General features: G+C 44.4%; 4 protein-coding genes across 9 annotated transcripts in view; 2 read left to right on the top strand and 2 right to left on the bottom strand.

Moving 5' to 3' along the window:
• Positions 1-7,357, top strand: part of LOC120450228 (elongation factor-like GTPase 1) — a 75,119-nt gene extending 67,762 nt beyond the window's left edge. The window contains exons 5-6 of one of the 2 annotated variants that reach the window (XM_039633105.2): positions 2,802-3,010; positions 7,251-7,357. In XM_039633105.2, the coding sequence (XP_039489039.2) occupies positions 2,802-2,990 (189 nt within the window). In that variant the 3' untranslated portion in view covers positions 2,991-3,010; positions 7,251-7,357. Of the gene's footprint in view, positions 1-2,801; positions 3,011-3,250; positions 3,371-7,250 lie in introns of those variants that run through there. The other variant, XM_044006144.1, reaches the window with a different exon arrangement.
• On the bottom strand, positions 3,103-7,042 carry LOC120450231 (proton-coupled folate transporter). 2 transcript variants are annotated; one of them, XM_044006145.1, is made up of 6 exons: positions 6,947-7,028; positions 6,025-6,292; positions 4,304-5,098; positions 3,872-4,210; positions 3,427-3,755; positions 3,103-3,354 (listed from the first exon to the last, which is right to left on the bottom strand). In XM_044006145.1, exons 2-6 carry the CDS (start codon positions 6,037-6,039, stop codon positions 3,231-3,233), a joined length of 1,602 nt encoding a protein of 533 aa, XP_043862080.1. In that variant the 5' UTR covers positions 6,040-6,292; positions 6,947-7,028; the 3' UTR covers positions 3,103-3,230. The 2 variants fall into 2 exon arrangements, with proteins under 2 accessions (XP_043862080.1, XP_039489043.2); XM_039633109.2 differs by having other exon boundaries at positions 6,025-7,042.
• A 1,299-nt stretch (positions 7,358-8,656) lies between the features above and the next one.
• Positions 8,657-11,608, top strand: LOC120450230 (protein scarlet). Its single transcript, XM_039633108.2, has 7 exons — positions 8,657-9,064; positions 9,242-9,291; positions 9,396-9,532; positions 9,764-10,729; positions 10,840-11,081; positions 11,140-11,240; positions 11,312-11,608. Exons 1-7 carry the CDS (start codon positions 8,733-8,735, stop codon positions 11,485-11,487), a joined length of 2,004 nt encoding a protein of 667 aa, XP_039489042.2. The 5' UTR covers positions 8,657-8,732; the 3' UTR covers positions 11,488-11,608.
• Positions 11,609-11,838: 230 nt separating this feature from the next.
• LOC120450227 (adenylate cyclase type 6) overlaps positions 11,839-19,902 on the bottom strand; it is a 38,352-nt gene continuing 30,288 nt past the window's right edge. For 3 of the 4 annotated variants that reach the window (XM_044006141.1, XM_044006142.1, XM_039633104.2), the window contains 8 exons: positions 19,628-19,777; positions 19,175-19,335; positions 18,591-18,724; positions 17,535-17,644; positions 16,296-16,465; positions 16,027-16,208; positions 15,565-15,689; positions 11,839-14,667 (listed from right to left, as the gene is read on the bottom strand). In XM_044006141.1, coding sequence (XP_043862076.1) covers positions 13,429-14,667; positions 15,565-15,689; positions 16,027-16,208; positions 16,296-16,465; positions 17,535-17,644; positions 18,591-18,724; positions 19,175-19,335; positions 19,628-19,777 — 2,271 coding nt within the window. In that variant the 3' untranslated portion in view covers positions 11,839-13,428. Of the gene's footprint in view, positions 14,668-15,564; positions 15,690-16,026; positions 16,209-16,295; positions 16,466-17,534; positions 17,645-18,590; positions 19,336-19,627; positions 19,778-19,902 lie in introns of those variants that run through there. The other variant, XM_044006143.1, reaches the window with a different exon arrangement.

The raw sequence follows: 19,902 nt of genomic DNA, 5'->3' as shown, positions 1-19,902 counted from the left end.
GGGCGGGGCTGGAGTTGGAGTTGGAGGCGGGGGTCGTAGGGAGTGCGCCCGGAGGCGGGGGAGAGCATGGCAGTGCCCTAAAGTCTGCCTGGTGCGAATAAACACACACATACAAATACACTGGCCAAAAAATTGTATAATTTTATTGACTACAGCTTTAACAGAAAGAGATTCAAGCGATTGTTATTGAAAATTATTCATACTATTGTGACCGTGACCATTTAATTAAAATAAAAAGCGTCTATTAAAAAAATAAAAGAACGAAATCATTGTCATAATTGATAAATATAAATTTCAAAGCCTTATATTTTTAAATAAAAAACTCTATAAATAAATACTTCCCTAACTAATTTTCGTGAGCTAAGCCCCCAATTTTTTTTCTACTGTAGGGATATATCCATGGCAAGGCAAGTGTTTATCCAAGTGGCCAAAGGATTGTTGTTGCTCTGGTTGTTGTTGCCCCAAAGTGGAACGTGGTTTGCATTGTCCGCTCGCTGGCTGTCAAAATGACGCTCATCGAAGACCGCCGTCCGTTGTCCGTTGTCCGTTGTCCATTCGCTGGAGACTTTTACCAACGCGGGGACCCCAAGTCTTTCGAATCAACTCGACTCGAATCGAGTTATATTCTGTGGGCCCAGTCTCTTTCACAGTCTTTCAGCCAGTTTCTGGCGCGCGATAATAATCTCAACTTCGTCTTGGTCGCGGACGGACAAATGGACAAACGGACATATGGACAAGCGGACAAATGGACGGCAGCGTATTTCGGTAGCTGCCGCGTAAATTACCTGCATACAAACCGCGCGCGGTCGGACAGGTAAACACATTCACTCATACACCTAAGCACACCACTCATAAGAACACGTGTGTGGAAAGAGAGTTGGAGATACAGAGCGATATACGCTACCCTGCCATATAATGTAGTACCATACCCAGTGTGTGTGTTGATGTCACGTCGTTTGGTTTTGGTTTTGGCTTTGGTTTTTTGGACTTTTGTTTTGGTTTTCGCGGTTGCTTCAATATTTTTCTTAATATTTCAGCCTCAAGATGGGAGAGGTGGCCATTAGGAGTGGGTGATTAGGGGGGATTTGCTGCCATCTGGAGCGTGGTGCTGCATTAGCGGGGATAGCCACCTTCCTTGAATGGCATAAGTGCGTTTTAACTAGTGTCCTGCACTGGCAAAAAGCACAAGTGATGTATTTTAGCAGAAATACCACTCTAAAGTTACAGAGGTTTCAGTTCAATATCCAATGTAGATATTGGTAGAAGCCATTAAATGGCAAAAATACTTCATAAATTCGATTTTCTTTGAAATGTTTGGTAACTACTTATATCACACTGAATATGAAACCCTCAAAAGACTTCCTTTTTGGGGCAGTGCACTCATCTGCCTGCTGGTGGCTGGCTGCTCATTTGTCTGGCCCGGCTCAGACGCAAGTTCTGCGCACTTCTGGAGCACTTCTGCTGCCAGGGTCTCCTCCGAATGCTGCCCGAGATTTGGAGTGGGAATGTCGGGAATGGGAATGAGGATGGGCATGAGTTTGGGTATGGGTAGGGATGGCGATGGTGATGGTGATGGGGAGCGATGGAGAGACTGGAGGCTGCTGCGCATGCGCAGAACCATTTGCGAAGGATGGCAGTCTCGCTTTTGCGTTCCTGTTTTGTTGTGACAGGGATTGCAAACTGCGAACTGCGAACTGGGAACTGGGATTGCCTTACCTTGTCGAGGACTACTGCTTGGCTCCCTATAGTGCCCCCATTGTTCCCTTCGCCTCGATCCCTTGCCCACTTGGCGTTGTTGGCTGTTGTTAAACAAGCGAAACTTTGTGCCCGATAATGATCTACATGGGATTGCGAAGATGTTCGAGGGCCCGCAGTTTAGCGTAGTGCGAACAGATGGCCCAGAACACGCACAGTGAGAAAATCCTTAGCAAAGTGGCTATAAAAATATATGCCGATATTATTCCCCACTAATGAATTCATAGATAAGTGGCAAAATTTAGGTGCTAACTGGGCATGACTTATTGTCCATGTTTTGCATGTATTTTCTATAAGACTCTATTTTTTCTTGCTGTGGAGGGAAAAGTCTCTTCCTGACAAAAGACCAACCTCAAGCCTCAGCATCTTAATCAGTTCTCGAGCAAGCTCAGTCATTGATGAGGGAATTCATAAAGTGTAGAACCCAAAATCTGGAGTGGGAGAGTGCTAAGTTTTTCCACCGAACCGCTCGACACCCGCCCGCTGGGTCTCGAGTCCTTGCTGGAAGGAACAAAAAAAAAAAAGAGAAGGAAGGAAAACAAAACAATGCAGATCTCACACCAGAGATTCTCAAGTGGTTCGCCTCGCAGGAGGCAATCATCAATCAAGCGCAGGGAACGCTCTTCACGCCATTCTCCATTCGCTATTCGCCATTGAGGAAATGCCCCGTTCTCCGGTACTCCGGTTCTGCGTATCCTGGCGAGCCTGCCTTATCACGTAACGTGCAATGCGTGTCCCTGCGTCCTTTGAAAGTCATTAAGCGTCGAGTCCTTTGTCGCAGCCTCTCGAGTCCAAACAATGAAGATGTGAAATTGCACGCTTTCCCTGCTTCTGAGACAAAGAGCCCTGCTCAGAGACCCAAAATACATACGAAATAAACTCCGACCCAGCATCATAAACCCAACCAAACCCAACCCAACCCAAATCCAATCCAGTGCGAGGTGCAGGCGCAGGCGCATAGACACAGCGACGCCTCGTTCCTTTGTCCCGTCTCAAGTGCCTAAATGATTTCCCGGAATTTACACCCTGCGTCTGCTTGCTTACAGGTGATTGATATCGATCCCTTCTGGCTGCCGACAACCGAGGAGGAGCTGATGCACTTCGGCGAGAAGGCGGACTCCGCCAACCGAGCCAAGGTCTACATGGACAGTGTCCGGCGGAGGAAGGGCCTCTTCGTGGACGAGCAGGTGGTGGAGCACGCGGAGAAGCAGCGCACCCTCTCCAAGAACAAGTGATGTGGCTGCTGAGCCCTCGGGTAAGTTCTATATACAATGCAATTGCTAAAGGAAGAGGGGAATTCCATTTCAACCAAAACCACAATTTTATATTTCTAAATGATAAGTCAAATTTTAGAAAAGTTTAGCTTTTATTAAAAATGTACGGATGGGAATGACATACATTGGCAAAATGTTCAATGCAATAGGTGCCCTGGGTTCAAGTCTTTTAATAAGGAACGTTTAAGATTATTTTAAAGGCTAATTCTCGTGCTTTTCAGTCTCCGCCTCCACGACAGCCTCCTTTTGGGAAATAAGTCCGCTCTCCTTTTCGGGAACTTCTGGAACAGCCAGTGAATTTTTGCCCAAAACAATGTGAATGCAACTAATAGTGATACACCAATAAAAATAAAATCATTAATAAAATAAATAAGAGTCACACAGCGGGAGCACTTACAGTATCATCACAAAGACAGCGATTTGGGTGGCAATGGTTAGGATGAAGACATTTCCGCCGTAATTTGTGTTCTGAGTGGCCCGATAAAGTTGCGAGTAGCACACTCCGCTGATGAAGGGCACCGCATTATCGCAAACTGAGAGCAGAGCAAACACCTTTCCACGCTCCGATGTGGGCACTATTTTCGAGGTCATGGCCCGGATCATGGGACCCACAATCGGACCCAAGCTGCACACAACGGCTCCGGCGTAGAGCAAGTCCGTATTGGAGGCAAAATAGAAGAACAACCGGGCTACCGAATGCGCCCAGGTGCCAATGAAAACGATCGTCTATGAATGAAGCCATTTGAATTATTAAATGCGTAAATGGGAAGAGGATCTCTTAGACACTTAGACTTGGTAATCGAAATTAGACAATGAACAGATTCGCGCTGATGAGGACTCACCGTATCCCTCCATCCAAGGAGCTTGTTCATCAACGGCACCGCCAACAGCATGGCAATCACATAGGCCGACGACTTGAAGGTCTTAAAGTGGCTGTACGCACTCACATCCCAGTCGAATTTGTCCAGGGTGTACATGTAGAGGTACTGGCCCTCGTCGCGCTGAAAGGTGTACAGGGCCATGCTGACCAGAAGGATTACGAGAAAGCTGCGACGGTGTCCCTTCCGCGGCTTCACCAGCACCGCCAACGAGTCCTTCACATGCTGCTTATCAAAGAAGTCGCCCCAAAAGCCGCAGTATCCGAGTTCCCTCAGCGATCGCTGTCTCGGCGTGGTTTGCCACTGAAAGTAATATATTTAAGGAACCTTGGAGTCAATCATATTTTCCGATGTTCTTTCGAACGTCTCGATTTCTAGGATGAATCCGAAACTTACCTTCAGGGCGCACAGGGTGTAGATGATGGCGAGGGCAAGTAGAGAGGCGTTCACGGTGAACATGTCCGCGTAGGACTGATCGAACACGTTGTAATAGAGATGCGAACCCAGGGCCACGCCCAGGGGCATGGCACTGAGGTAGATCACGTCCAGGATGGTCACCCGGATGGTGCGCTGCTCCAGCGTGGAAATGTCCGAGATGTAGGCGAAGCAGGAGGCGAAAATGGCCACATCCGCACCGGTCAACGCCGATGGCAAGGTGGCCGAGTAGATGATGTTCTGCACCGGCCACGTGGGCATCCTGGCATTGACCACTATCATCGTGGAGTAGACGAACTTGCCCACAAGTCCCATGAGCAGCGGCAACTTGCGGCCCCGCCGATCCGAGAAGGAGCCCAGAAAAAGGGCAAGGATAATGGGGAAGACGTGGGCGGAGATGTTCTCCCACTGGAGGAACCAGGCATTGGTCAACATTGCCTCCTTTCTGAACTTCTCGTTTTCCGGCTTGTTGAGATTCCGGCAGATCTCCTCCGTGAAATTCCTGTTAACCCGACAGGATTTGTACAGGAAGAAGTTCTGCTCCACCACCGAGGTGATCATGAAGGCGAACATGTACAGGAACATCGTGGGCTCCACGGATATGGATTTCACCACATGCCACGCCCACTGGCAAACGGTGCGGCCCGCCCCCTCTTCTCGCTGTTCCCTAACGGCGCCGGACGCGCTGTTCTCGCTGCGCTCACTGTTCTCACTAGACCGACTATTTCGTCTTTGTGCCGCATTTTCGGAGTGTGCCTGCAAGTATGCAATGGATTTTGGCATTCAAGTTGTGTCATTTAAAATTAATGCTGGCAATGCCAAAGATTTCGAAGAGAGGATCTCCTCGTTGGCTTTGCGTTTAAAACTCGTTTTGAATAGTCGATACTCTACTTCATTTGGTTAGGTTTACAATTTTGTTTACTGAACAATTGCTTGTTTATTTGTTTTTTAGCAATAAGTTACACAATTCATTTCACCACTGAATTTATAAAAATAGTTTATTTATGAAGCACGTTAAAAAGGTCCACCCCAAGTGTACTTTATTCGTCAAGAAAAACCAATAAAAACGGAGATTGTTCACTGCATAAATTTCGATGCACTGCAACGTTGCAAAAAAAAATATTTCTTTTCACGTGAATTTTAGTTTAATATAACATTTTAAGTAACAAGTTTTTGTGTAGTTATAGCAACAATTTAACGGAGCAGGTTTTATATCATTTTGCATCTTTTAAGTACATAAGTGTATTCGAAAGTCACCACAACTTTATTAAATTATTGTCGACCGCATGTTGACACTTTTATTATGTATTGTAGTTAACAAACAATGTGATTCTTGTGTTGCTCTGATGGAATCTTACGAATGTTCCTTTTAATACTTTTCGTTATATGAAACCAGACACAGCACTTAAAATCAATAATGGAAACCGCACAACAAAAACTATATTCAGGGTCATGTCTGTTATTTTCAAAGATTTCTTCCGCGAGCTTCGCGCGTTTTTTAGGAATCAATTGTGATACGTAATCGTTTAACGAATCGCGACGTTCCAATTTGTGCGATTTTTTAATTGCATAAAATGCGAATTGCTTCTATTTGGCATTTTTGTCACTCACTTCTTGTTTGTTAAATTTAGAACGTAATGTTTTTAGGACTCGCAAACAATAACAAACTTAAAAGCACTCACCTCTCTGGCGCTCATTTTCACTTTGCGCACTGTTCACTCTCACGCTGCTAAGTATGCTGGGACTGGTCCGTTATGCTTGGGGGAGAGTATGCGCTCAAAGCTCTTATGCTCTCGCGGTTTTTTACCGCTTAGCTTTCGCAATTCAAAATTTAGCCGCCAAAAGCAGCTTATCAATTGATTACACTACGAATATGTGCATTGCTATTTGGTTATTCAATTGCCATTTGTTATGCAAATTTGCAAAAGATTAGACTTCTAGCCGTGTACCCTAAATATGGGCTAGATTAAATTATTGTTTACTTCAATGAATATGTAAGCCAATCTCACAGTTATTGCGTACTTAAAACGTTCAATCCTATTATCAAAGTAATTATATTGGAAACTGCGGGAAAGTTGTAGGTTAAATTTAAAATAGCAGCTTTTGAAAGATTTGGTGCTGTATATATTAGGTAAATCCATTTATTATTCATTCATTGTTTGTTTTGCTAATTTTGCGGTAGATTAGATTTTGTAACCTGCAATCGAAGTGTGGGGTATATCACGGAATCGGTTTTTTATACCACTTCTTGGTTTATTAACTTCACGTGTACGGCTGTATAATTGGCACTAATTTTAATTTTCGTCTAGCTGGGTTTTTTGTAGATTTATCCATGCCCTGATATCTGCAGCTCTCAATTTTTTTTTGGTATCAAAAAAGTACAATAAAAAGACTCAATAAGGGGTTATGAACTTTAATAATAGACTCATTAACTTTGATTTACTACACTGCCCACTTTTTGCTGCGATAATTATTTTGATTATTTTCTGAGATTTTCATTCTCCAAACTGTGATTTACTGTGCACAGTTATGAACTTAGTTTAATTGTTGTGAAATTGATTCCGCTGCTGTTGGCATTTGTTTGTATATTGAATTTCACATTACGCTGCACTTATTTTCCACCGATCCTGTGTTCCGAAGAACCCAAATATTTAACCGCGCGGATGCGACACATTCGGTCTACACCTCGATGGCAACTGAAAACTCAGAGGGTAGATCCGTCCACTCAAAACTGGCTTATCAGCCGAAAAGCTGATACAGCTGATACAGAGCGTTTTATATTGGCCTCCACAACAATCAGAGCTTCAATAACGATTGTTCATTGCTCTTTATTTATATACGTTTTCAAAGGGTTTTCCCAATAAGCTGCTGACCATTTCTGATTACTTTCTATTTTCTCTTCTTGCAGGTGCTAGGAAGTGATTGCTTTACCACCACGAATGGATGTAACTCATCATGCTGAGGAATGACATATATTTTTATACCTTGTACACATATTTAATGAACAAATAAAATGTTAGGCAAATAAATGTTATTTTCTTAAAAAAAAATGCCGGCGTTATTTTATATTAGGTTCTACGAGAGTATATCAGATTAAAATAGAAAAACATTATTTTTAAATGCCCAAAAGTATGCAACAACTGTCAGTGATCTTTTTTTTTTTTATAATAATAATTTTATTTATTAAGGCTTACGGGGAGCCCCTTTGTGTCCTTCTTTGGAGATCTTTAGCAAAAATCAGCCTTTTGATTTTTCAAAAGTGATTCAATACAAAAATATATAAATTACAATTTAAATAGTATCATAAGCATAATAGTAAACGATAATGGACAAGCAAAATGGTAGACCACATAAAAAATTGACAGACCCGAATAGATGCACTCCAAACTTAAATAGATTAAACACAATATGAAGGTTAATCAAATCGTATTGGCTAACAATCTTTTTGAATATGTAAAAGGTTACACATTATGAGAAACCTTCATTGAGAAATTACAGCTGCCATTTACCAGACTATTTTATTTTATTTCTCAATCATTTTCTTGCTCCCCTTTTGAGCCAAATGAATGCGAAAAAGCGTAGCAAAACACAGAAGAGAATTGGCTCCCATCTGGTTGTTGGCTTTCCCGATCCAGCGGCGGTTTCCCGAGCTGGCTGCTTGGATGACTCCGGCGCTGCGGGGCTTCCCGTTGGATGGGTGGGTTGGTCTGGACTGCATTTTCCGCTGGCAATGGTAATCGGAGCCGCCACCTAAGTCCGCTGCTTCCCAAGCGGTCTGTAAACTGCAAGACGATCGAATGCCCGCTGCCAGGGCCACCCTAAAGATTGTGGACCCCGCACCTCAGATTCCAAGTTGAACATATTTGCATTGTGGGGAGCTGAGCACCACAGTGGGCATTGCCAAGAAAGCTATTACTAAATAGTACCCAACTCATTGTTCTAATTATACTCAAAAGGGTAAGAATAAAACCTTTGCAACGACGATTAAATGGTCTCTAATGTAATATTAATTTTAATCATTACAATATGTTGACTATAAAGCCCTTAAAAGTACATTCCTCTCATCCAAATCACTTTGTGTAAATGTCGAAAATTTAAAAAAGCTTTTTATTGTTTTTTAATCTAAGCTGATGGTAAACACTTCTTTAATTCTTACGTTTTTAATTTTTAAAATAATTTGTGTATATATTTGGTATTATACAGTAAATGTTTCTTGTTGTCGCATTCTCATTACCCAGTGTGTACTGTTCCTGTCTATCTTACTGTCAACTTGGCTGTGACGACTTCTCGGCAAAGTTTAGATGGTTAGTTGGTGCCCAGCTGTGGCACGCTTCGGTTCAGCAAAAGTCAGGCTCCTCAGCAGTGAGATCCCAGATAAAACCCAGACATAATGTCGGACTCAGATAGCAGGCTGATCGATGTGGAGGCCCCGGGGAGGGTGGAGCAGCACGAGTTGCAGATGATGCCGGTGGTGGGCAGTACCATTGAGGTGCCCAGCCTGGACAGCACACCCAAGCTATCGAAACGGAACAGTTCGGAGCGGAGTCTGCCCCTCAGGAGCTACAGCAAATGGTCGCCCACAGAGCAGGGAGCCACCCTGGTGTGGCGGGATCTCTGCGTCTATACCAATGTCGGTGGCTCCGGGCAGCGGATGAAGCGTATCATCAACAACTCGACGGGGGCCATTCAACCGGGCACCCTGATGGCTCTAATGGGCTCGAGGTAAGCAGCTGCTGCGGAAATTCAATACGGCTCGAGATCTGGTGCACTCGGGTGGAAAGTGCTCGAGAACTGGCTGTCCAAAAAAGTGCTAGCTATGTCAAGTTGTCTTACTGTGGACTCTGATAAGCAGTGATTCCGCTGGCACTTTCGCCTCTAATAAAACATCTTCATTCACAGTGGCTCTGGGAAAACAACACTCATGTCGACGCTCGCCTTTCGACAGCCGGGTAAGTGCACTACCAAGTACATATAACTATGGGGTCCCGATAAGATTAGACTGATCCCCACACTATCTCCGTCCGCTCCATTTGCATTGGGATCTGTGCTGCAGCCGGGACCGTGGTTCAAGGCGACATTCTGATAAACGGCCGGCGCATCGGACCCTTCATGCACCGCATCAGCGGCTACGTCTACCAGGATGACCTCTTCCTCGGAACGCTGACTGTTCTGGAGCACTTGAACTTTATGGTGAGCCACCGTGTTTGTATAAAAGTTGTCTGTCATTTAGTGTCTTAGTTGATTAGTTTATTGCAATGGTAGAATAACTTTCGTATGTGTTTCTTTAAAGAGACTCTTCCCACGTGCTTCTATCAAGACTTTATCTTCTGGATGATAGCTCAGTTTGGCCTACTTTAAATATGGCCTTTTGTAGACACAAGTTTGGTAGTTCGCTTACATATTCCGCTCTCCCTGTTCTAGGCACATCTCCGCCTGGACCGTCGGGTGTCGAAAGAGGAACGTCGTCTCATCATTAACGAGCTCCTGGAGCGAACCGGCCTCCTTTCGGCGGCCCACACTCGAATTGGCAGCGGCGATGACAAGAAGGTCCTTTCGGGAGGAGAACGCAAGCGATTGGCATTTGCCGTGGAGCTGCTGAACAACCCGGTTATCCTGTTTTGCGATGAGCCCACCACGGGACTGGACTCATACAGCGCGCAGCAGCTGGTGGCCACGCTGTACGAGTTGGCCCAGAAGGGCACCACCATCCTGTGCACCATCCACCAGCCGAGTTCGCAGCTCTTCGACAACTTCAACAACGTGATGCTGCTGGCCGATGGCCGCGTAGCCTTTACAGGATCACCGCAACATGCTCTGAGCTTCTTTGCCAATCACGGATACTACTGTCCGGAGGCCTACAATCCGGCGGATTTCCTAATTGGCGTCCTGGCCACCGATCCCGGCTATGAGCAGGCCTCGCAGAGATCGGCCCAACATCTTTGTGATCAGTTCGCCGTCAGCTCGGCGGCCAAACAGCGCGATATGCTGGTCAACCTGGAGATTCACATGGCCCAGTCCGGCAACTTTCCCTTCGACACGGAGGTGGAGTCCTTCAGAGGCGTGGCCTGGTACAAGCGCTTCCACGTCGTTTGGCTGAGGGCATCGCTAACTCTGCTTAGGGATCCCACGATTCAATGGTTGCGGTTTGTCCAAAAGATCGCAATGGCGTTCATTATCGGAGCCTGCTTCGCCGGAACCACGGAACCCTCCCAGTTGGGCGTACAGGCTGTTCAGGGAGCGCTTTTCATCATGATATCGGAGAACACCTACCATCCCATGTACTCCGTGCTCAACCTCTTCCCACAGGGATTTCCACTGTTCATGAGGGAAACCCGATCGGGTCTCTACTCCACGGGACAGTATTATGCGGCCAACATCTTGGCTTTGGTGAGTGTTGAAACGAGTGTTGTTAAGTTAACCTTATTAAATTGTTATAGAGTATTCGCAATATATCTTGCTTTTGGAAAAGTTGATAGTTTTAACTAATTTGTTTATAGCTGCCTGGCATGATAATTGAGCCCTTGATATTCGTCATAATCTGCTACTGGCTGACGGGTCTGAGGTCCACCTTTTATGCCTTCGGAGTGACTGCGATGTGTGTGGTGCTGGTGATGAATGTGGCCACAGCCTGCGGTTGCTTCTTTTCCACGGCTTTTAACTCGGTGCCGCTGGCAATGGCTTATTTGGTGCCCTTGGATTACATATTCATGATCACCTCAGGAATCTTCATACAAGTGAAGTGGGTGATTAAATTATTCTTTTCTATAACTCTGTGTCAAGGAACATTCTGCTTTCAGCTCGCTACCAGTGGCGTTTTGGTGGACACAATTTCTTTCGTGGATGCTCTATGCCAATGAGGCCATGACCGCTGCTCAGTGGTCTGGAGTGCAGAATATTAGTAAGTTGAAACCGAGTCCCCACTCAAAGGACCCAACTTCATTGAATCAATATTAATTGAAATGCTTACAGCCTGCTTCCAGGAGAGTGCTGACTTGCCCTGCTTTCACACGGGTCAGGATGTCCTGGACAAGTACAGCTTCAACGAGAGCAACGTCTACCGGAATTTACTGGCCATGGTGGGGCTTTACTTTGGGTTCCATCTGCTGGGATATTACTGCCTTTGGCGAAGGGCTCGAAAGCTGTGAGAGCTCCCAGTTTGAGTGCTGTAAATATACTTACTACAGAGCTATGAACTATGAACTATGAACTATCAACTCATCCAAGAAACAATGCCTAGATTTTAAAATAAATAGCGCCATTTATTAACACACTTTGTTTTTATTTCCTTTGTTGACAGCACAATGAAACATTTACTTAGACTGCATTTAGTTTTGTCCTTACCAACTTGAAACTGAACACCAAAGCTAATCAACAACAAGTTCAATACACGCATACACTTATGATTATATAAACGTATAGGATACTTCATACTTCATAATCTGTTAAATTATAGTTCGTAGCTAGGCGTAGTCAAAGTGGCCGAGAGGCATTCGTAAAATTTGCAAGTTAAAACTAAGTAACAAAAGGTTATAAAATAATTTATGCATCTTTTCATATTCTTCATAGAAATCACAGCGAGAATTTTGTTTGGTTTTCTTTGGTTTCTTTCGTTTTGTTTACGCATTGTTTAAGTTGCATTATTTATACTTAGTGTTGATGCTTTCAGCAACATTGAGACATACAGACATCGAAACACATTTAACATTACATTCAAACAATACTATTTTAACATATAACGTATTAGATACTCTTCCCATCTCAACTTATTCTCTAGTAAATATCGTTTGTGCAACAATTCAAAAACTTTTCATGCTGCTCTTCAATTGACAGATTTTTGGTTTTAGTTATTAGGAAAAAACCAGCTATGAACAGCCTCAAAAACCGATGTGATACTTTGTTTCGATATGATAAACATGTATATTGGATGCTGTCTCTTAGCTCGGTGTAAAAATATTTTGCTGGGGAATGCAATCGAGTCATATAACATTAAAAATATTTCCTTATCATAGCATGCGTAAAATAAGAACTGCATGTTATAAGGGTTCACTAATGAAAATACATTGAAATACCCACCATTAACCATAACTTTTAATTTATTAACTTGTCAATTATATACTTATATTCGTTAATTTAAGAATACTTATGCAATTTAGCGTTTACAATTGTGTTCCCCAACGTCAAGTAATAACTAATTATTCGATTGACAATGAACATTAAATTCGATTTCTTTTGCACACGTATGCCGCTGGAATTTACACCCTACTGCAAACACGCATAGGAACCTTACACACCTACACTCCTTTGCAAGGACACTCCTTTGCAAGGACTCTGCTCCCAACTTACAACCTATCGAATGCCTAGCAGTTCTAACAATGCTCTTTGGTACCCAGTTGAAGTGCAACACTTTGCTTTCGTACATTAGTTCTATGTGTGATATGGAATTCACTTTTGTTGGTGCCCTGAAACGCTAACTGAGGAACATGTAAAGCTACAATAAATGCGAGATCGTACAGGGGATGGGGGAAGCTGTAAGTACAGTCGAACTTCTCTAGCGAGGACCACAGAACTGATATGGTTGATTTACTTTTCAAGAAGTTCTTTGGGCGTGCTTTTGTTACATATAGTTCAAGTTAGAATAGAACTTTACCATATGTGCTGATGTTACATTTAGGAATGAACATTTCGTAGATATTTTTGTTACTTAACTATTATCTTCTTCGATTCTTAAAAAAATGCTTATATATTTGTATCTATACGGTAAATTTTTATGCATTTAAATGATTTTTGAATTATGTGACATTTAATTCAATTAAATTAAATAATCAGTAGACAGCAGTTATATGAGTTTCTTATTATCGTTCTGATATCTCTGTAGTTTTGATTCCATGGAAAAGCATCCTGCTAAAGAAGTTCGACTCCACTGAGTACTGGCGAACCAAATCCATCTAAAGACTACACCCTTGTCCCAACCATTAACTTTACCTTGCCCATTACCTTTATCCTTACCGATAGTCCTACCTCTAAGGCTCTGCGAAGTGCCTTCGACTTTTTTACATATTTACACGGCTGCATTGCATGCGCACTCCTTACGTGCTGACATCCTGCAGGAGTCCGGTGCGCGGACTACTCGCTCCGCCGCCACCTGTGCCCAGTGCGGAAACCGATCCGTCCGTGCTGCTGATGAGCACCATGCTCCGGCTGTTGGGCAGGACAAACACCTCGGTGGTCAGCTGGCCGATGGGGCTCATCGACTGCGAGGTCTTGATGGGACTGCGGTTGGGTTCCAGTGAGGCTGTGCGGGGCTGCCAGTCCTGGGAGGAGTTCTCCGTCGAGGATTGGCCGGGCACGGAGCCACCGCTCTCCAGAGTTCCGGGTGCCGTCTGCGTGGAGCTCTGGCTCTCGTTGGACAGCAGTCGCATTGTGGTCGAGGTGGTGAAACTGGCCGCAATGGTGGTCACCGAGCGGCGCTTCTTCTGCTGCGAGGAGGAGTTCGATGATCCCGAGGAGGATGTGAAGGGAGTGGCTGTGGTGGTCACCGTCTCCGTCACGTTGAAACTCACAATTGTGTCTCGTTTCCTCAAAGTGGTGGTGGTGGAACTGCTGGTTTCACCCCGGAGATTCTGCTGCTGTTTGTTGCTCAGATCGGAGAGACTGATGTTGTTCTTCAGCAGGATCTCCAGGTTCTCAATGGAGTCCTTCAATCCAATCTTCTCATCCCGGGCTATCTCATCCTTTAGATCCGCCACCAGTGTCCTCGGCGGAGCAGTTGGTGTGGCCAAGGACTTACTGGCGCCTCCACACTCCGAACAGCTGTCGGTGGCGGTGGGATTCGCATTCGAGAGTGGATTACCGCCACGCAGGATGGCGGGCAGAGCCCCAATGGTGACCACACTGGAGCTGTTCGAAATGCTGGGCGTTATGCCCGTGGAGCTACTCACCGTGGTGCCGAAGGAGGAGGATATGTTATGCTGCCGGCAGAGCGACTTCCTCCGCTGCGCCGTCAAGTTCTGCATATTGGAGTTCAGGTCGATGTCGGGCGAGGGCAGCAAGTCGTCCTCCTGTTCCGTGGAACCCTGCTTCTTGACCGGTTCCTGCTGTTTCTCTGTTGCTATTCCAGTGGCCATCTTCTCCGGCTCCTTGGCCAAGGTCAATGTCTTTGGTGGCTCCACCTCGGTCTTGGCCAACTCCAACTCCTTGGCTTCGATGGGCCTCCTGCCCTTCAGGAAGTAGGTGATCATGGAGCCCTTGCCCTTCACGTCCACGCTGCCACGACAGGTGAGCTCGAAGCCACGCCCCTCGAGTATCTGCTGCATCTCCTGTGTCACCTGGCCAGGTGGGAAAGGAAAGAGACGGAAAGAGATGGAAAGAGAGAAGAAGCGATAACATAAATTCAGGCTGACAAGTTCAATGGCTCAGCTTTTATTTATTCACCCGCTCACTCCTGGCTACGTAATTCATGACAACACCCAGGACTTCACTGCTTTCCAGCTCCAACTCCCACTCCTGCTCCATGCTCCTCCAACTCCCGGCCCAATCCCCTCGAGCATCGCCCGCTTAATAATTTACTTTCCCTGCAAATTTGGTCCCCTTTTCTTCGTTTTATTGACAGCTTCGACGCACGGCAGATAAAATCAAGTGCGCATTTTTATTTGGAGCTGTACGCACGCATACTAATACATTAGGGTGGACCATTCTACAGATACTACTATTTTCAGATTATTTATAGACAGATTATATTCAATAAATTTTAACAATTTAAAGTAATGTCTGAATTTATTTTCTATATTTTAAATTACAAAATAAAAGTTCCTAACTTTTTTAAAATAAATCTGTTAAGCAGCAAAATAGTAAAATAATAATTCAGAGGCTAGCTACCCCAATTCCTTTGCTTCCAAATTTGAAATCTAAATACACTCTTATTCCAAAGTATCTGTATTCTCAGTTGTCTACCTACATATGTATGTATGTATATCTGTGCCCTTTTCGCATCTGTCCGAGTCGGAAAAGTTTTCGGCGACACTAAAACTTTTGCACTGAAGTGGTCAGCCCAGGTGGCCATTGATTAGGTGGGCGTGGCACCGCCCTTAAGCCCTGCCCAATAAGTTTCGCAAGAAGCATTTCGCCGGCTTTCGCAACAAGCGACAACTTTGGACGGCAAAAGTGAAGCAGCATTATATCCAGCTGAGTGCCCGCGATTAGGCGATGATTCCATTAAGACTCACCTGGATGTGATCCACCAAGCCTGTGGAGTCCATTCGCGAGGCCACGTTGACAGCGTTGCCCCAAATATCATATTGGGGCTTGCAGGCTCCAATAACGCCAGCCACCACAGGTCCAATATTTATGCCTGCAAACACACAAATTGCAAGGACAAGGAACACTTAGAGAAATAGTATTAAATGTTCATACAAACTACAAATTAAATATCCTTGAAATTACCAAACAGTGTCTTAGCAAATTGAACATTTTATGATCTCCTAGTAATATGGATTCAAATAGTTTGTTAAGAACTGTTTAAGAACTAAAAACATATTAAATCTGCATGCATGGTACATATGTATTGCCCAACTAAGTATTAATTTTAAAGTTAGCCCTATAAGAACTGAAAGCAGCTCAGCAATTGATCTGATGATGTCTTATATCTGCATCTCATATTTAGATCTTTGGAGGCCAAAAGCTCTCACCTATTCGCATGCGAAAGTTGTTGAAGGAGTGCATGTTGACCTCCTCGATCTTGTCGAACAGCTGGAGGGCGTAGTCGGCCATGGCGGTCACGTGGCTGAAGTTCACCCGGTCGCAGGTGTTCGCCGTGAGTCCGGATGCCGCCATGTAAGTGGCGCCCGTGCTCTTGATTTTCTCGATGCAGCTGCCGGAGGAGAAGAAGGTGGCCGGAAATGGACCAGCACGCAAAGTGGTTAAAGCCGTTTAGGCCAGAATGACGAAGGGGACTCACCGGAAGCGCTCCTCGCTGAGCAGCTCGTCGAAGTCGGCGATAATCTCGTTGAGCAGCCGCAGGCACTCCACGCCCTCGTTGTTGCCCTCCAGTTCCACGTAGAACTCGGAGAAGTTGGGTATGCTGGCGAACAGAATGCACACCGAGTCGCACTGCTCGTGGTACAGGTCCTGCAACAAAGTCAATCGAAAATTCAATTACAATCAGCCTGGATGTGGCACCTGTTTATGGCTGTACACTAAGCTGCACGTGTTTGAAGAAATCAATGAAAACTGTACTTAGCTTTATTTTATACACCCCAAGAGTTAGTAGGTCTTTTCGAATAAAAGAAAACTGACTGAAAAGTGGAACAATTCCAATAACAAACTTAAATATTCCTCCTATTGGTTAACTATAAACAAGCAATCTTTAAGAAGTATGCAAAAGTGCCAAAAAATCCTTTTTCAGAATATATGTTTTTGTGGAACATTTATTATTATTACTTATTATTATATTGAACATTTTCTCACAGTGCACGTGCTTGCCAGGCTCAAGCTGAGCTCATTGGCTTTTGTCCCGCTGCCAAAGTGGGTGCTCGTTGGCCATCAAATGCGGCTGCTAAGCTTGTTGAATTTGCATTTAATGCGGGCGGCTGCCACGCCTCCTCGCCATCTTACCCCCACCCCCGACTTTCCACCTTGCGGCAAGTGCAGTGAAATGTTTTCTGGCCACATACACGTGGTCACATCTCAATTTGCTACCCAAAATCTAGGACCTTTCGCCACCACAGATTTCACAGCCACAAAGTTTTTTAATATGCTGAACAGTTTGCCGGCATTGCAGCATGCCTCATGAATATATGGCCACATACATATGTATATATTCGTATATGGCTAAAATTGGTACATACAGTTGTGCCCAGCAAGGCGACTATTCAGATTGATCTAAAATACTCTTTAAATGGTCATTTAAAAATGGTGAAATCATTCAGTTTTTATATAAAATGAGCTCAATGTCCTAAAACCAAACTTTAAACAATCTGTTGTTTCTAGAAAATTTTGTATTTTATTTAAACTTTTTCAAATTGGCAAACTGTCGGCCTGGCATTTTGTGAGCAACAAATAGTTTCTAAATGTTAAAGTTCACACTTTATGCTGTTCCCATCATAACCAGCCAATTTCGAGATAATACTTAGTGCCATTTAGGTTGTCATGCCTGTATTTAGGAGTATTCGCTGTTTATTTGTATTTGTATACTTACGTCGAGGTGCTTTTCGCGGCTTAGAAAATGCTCGGCAACGTGAACGGGCAGAATGTTTTCGAGCAGTTTACGGTTATAAGCCTGCAGGTGCTCCATATCCTCCTTTTCCTCTGTGAAATAAACGAGAAAAGAAGAAAAACAGCGGCGGAAACCCAGAAAAAGAGGGCAAAAAAAACATAAGCGTGAAATTGAAATATCAGTTTATCAGTTTACCGAAGCGGAAAGTAAAAGCGCCAGAACAGAAAGCACGGAACTCAAAACACATTTCCATTGCCCGAAAAAAGGGAAAAGCAGGGGAAAATGTTTTTCAATGCTCGTCTGTGTGGGGGTGTGTGGGTGGAAGTGCAATTGTGCACTAATACTAATGAAGTGGCTTATGCGCTGAAAGTTTTCCCAATCCCTCAGTCGCATTTCCTCAGAGTAATCATTTCAAATCACTGTCAGTGTGTCAAAGCGGGAAAAGCGACGTCAGATTGAAGGAAAATGGCTCCCAACTTTCCAACTCCCGAATTCTAATCAGCAACAAAATTTGATGGGCTTCTATTTGCCTTAAGAGAAATTAGTCAAATTACTCTGTTAATTTCGAGACTGGTTGTACTATGCGTATACGTAATATTCAATTAGGAAGTTTAAGCATTAATAAGGTTTTAGTTTACAATGCATTTTAGGATTGTTTTTAGATGTTATGTTGGAGAAGAGAAAACAAATATGTTTGCTTCTATTCTATATTAAAAGATAAAAATATTATAATAACACCTTGATTAGTTATAAATAGTTCTAAACTGTAATTTATTAAGTTTACTCTTTAACTGTGTACCTTTATTTTGAACCATTTGAACCAACCACAAATTATGTTTGTAAAAGTGAGCATTTTGTGATAGAAAACTAAAATCGAATTCAAAAACTTTTTACTTGGACATTCTCTTTGACAGCTCCAACTTTTAAACTGCATTTTCAAGTTGGGAACATTAACCTGCCCGTGAAAGCATTATAATCCTTTGCTGCTTAACTTTCTGTGCGCACTTTTCACTCCCGGAATAATTAAACTTGTCTCACCCGTGGCTTGCAGCTTCCAGATGAAGTCCAGACGGTAAGTGGCCTCCGTCTGGTGGCTGTGGAAAATCAGGGCCAGCATAAATGCAAAGAGGAAGATGGAATCAATTATGAAGCGCAGCAGGGCCTCCTCGTTCCTGCAAATCCGATGGTGCAGTTGGTGCAGAGCGGCGAGAAAGAAAGAAAGGTGCAATTGTCCCGAGTGGCGACAATGAGCACGTTATTCCGGTCCATTAAAGGGTAATACGGCGGCAAGGACGAGGACAAGGGGAACAAGAGGCAGAGGGGTTACTGCGGCACTTGATAAATGAATCCAGCTGGATTCGGATTCGTATTCGGATTCAGAGTTGGTGCTAAATATAATTTTAATGCAGTTTGCGGCTGCCGTAAATGCAATTCAGCTGGTGCCCTCGTCTCAGCAAAGTTCTGCAGCCCCCGTCACCCCCTTCAACCCGCTGAACCCAACTGAAATTGCATTACGCCATAATTCGTTTTCATTCAGAGATAGCGCAGCTGCCTCGCTGAATGCGGAATGTTGGATGTTGGCTGTTGGCTGTTGGCTGTTAGCTGTTGGATGTTCTACTTACGCCAGCTCTTGACTCATTTCCCTGCTGCGCGAGTACAAGTAGGAGGAGCAGGCCATGTAGCTGCCGGAGGCCAGGAGGAGCAGCAGCAGCTTGAGCAGGATCCGCAGGACCTGGTAGGTGGCACAGCTCATCATCGAGAGCAGCGTGAGCAGCAGGAAGGTCTGTGGGCGACGAGCAAGCGAATCAAGCAATTATATATTCAAAACCCACCCACACAGCAAATAAACGCAACGCGGAACAATTGCTGTTTACTCCTGCCATGAGTGCCACATATGTACTCCTCAAATGTTGACGTCAAAACTCGAACTTAGGGATAAATTTACTTTCTCCCGAGGCGTATGGAACTGGTTTTTTTATGCTTAATGGCGGACTTTAGTATCCCGTTTAAAGCAGAAAGCTACCTTCTTTTGCAAATATATATGCCCATAACCCCAGCTCAGTGCAGTCACTCACATTGTAGGCCAAATAGAAATCGCAATCGGGCTCCTCGGCGGCAGACATCCTTGTGTGGAGCTCCGTATCATTCAGACTGATGCTCCCGTTCACATCCAGCCAGAAGCGTCTCCTCTGGAGCAACTCCATTTGGCGGCCCGATTCCTGAAACTGGGGAGAGCATGGCTAATTAGCTGTCCGGTCATGAATTTCGCATTAGGCAGGTTTAACGATCTGCGGGCAGATTTTAACGAGCATCCAACAGGTCCGGGCCCCGCAGTCCTGTGCCAGCGAGA

Source organism: Drosophila santomea, chromosome 3L (genome assembly GCF_016746245.2).
Source record: "Drosophila santomea strain STO CAGO 1482 chromosome 3L, Prin_Dsan_1.1, whole genome shotgun sequence".
In the NCBI taxonomy this organism is placed as follows: Eukaryota; Metazoa; Arthropoda; class Insecta; order Diptera; family Drosophilidae; genus Drosophila; species Drosophila santomea.
This window is presented reverse-complemented; position numbering and strand designations above follow the sequence as displayed.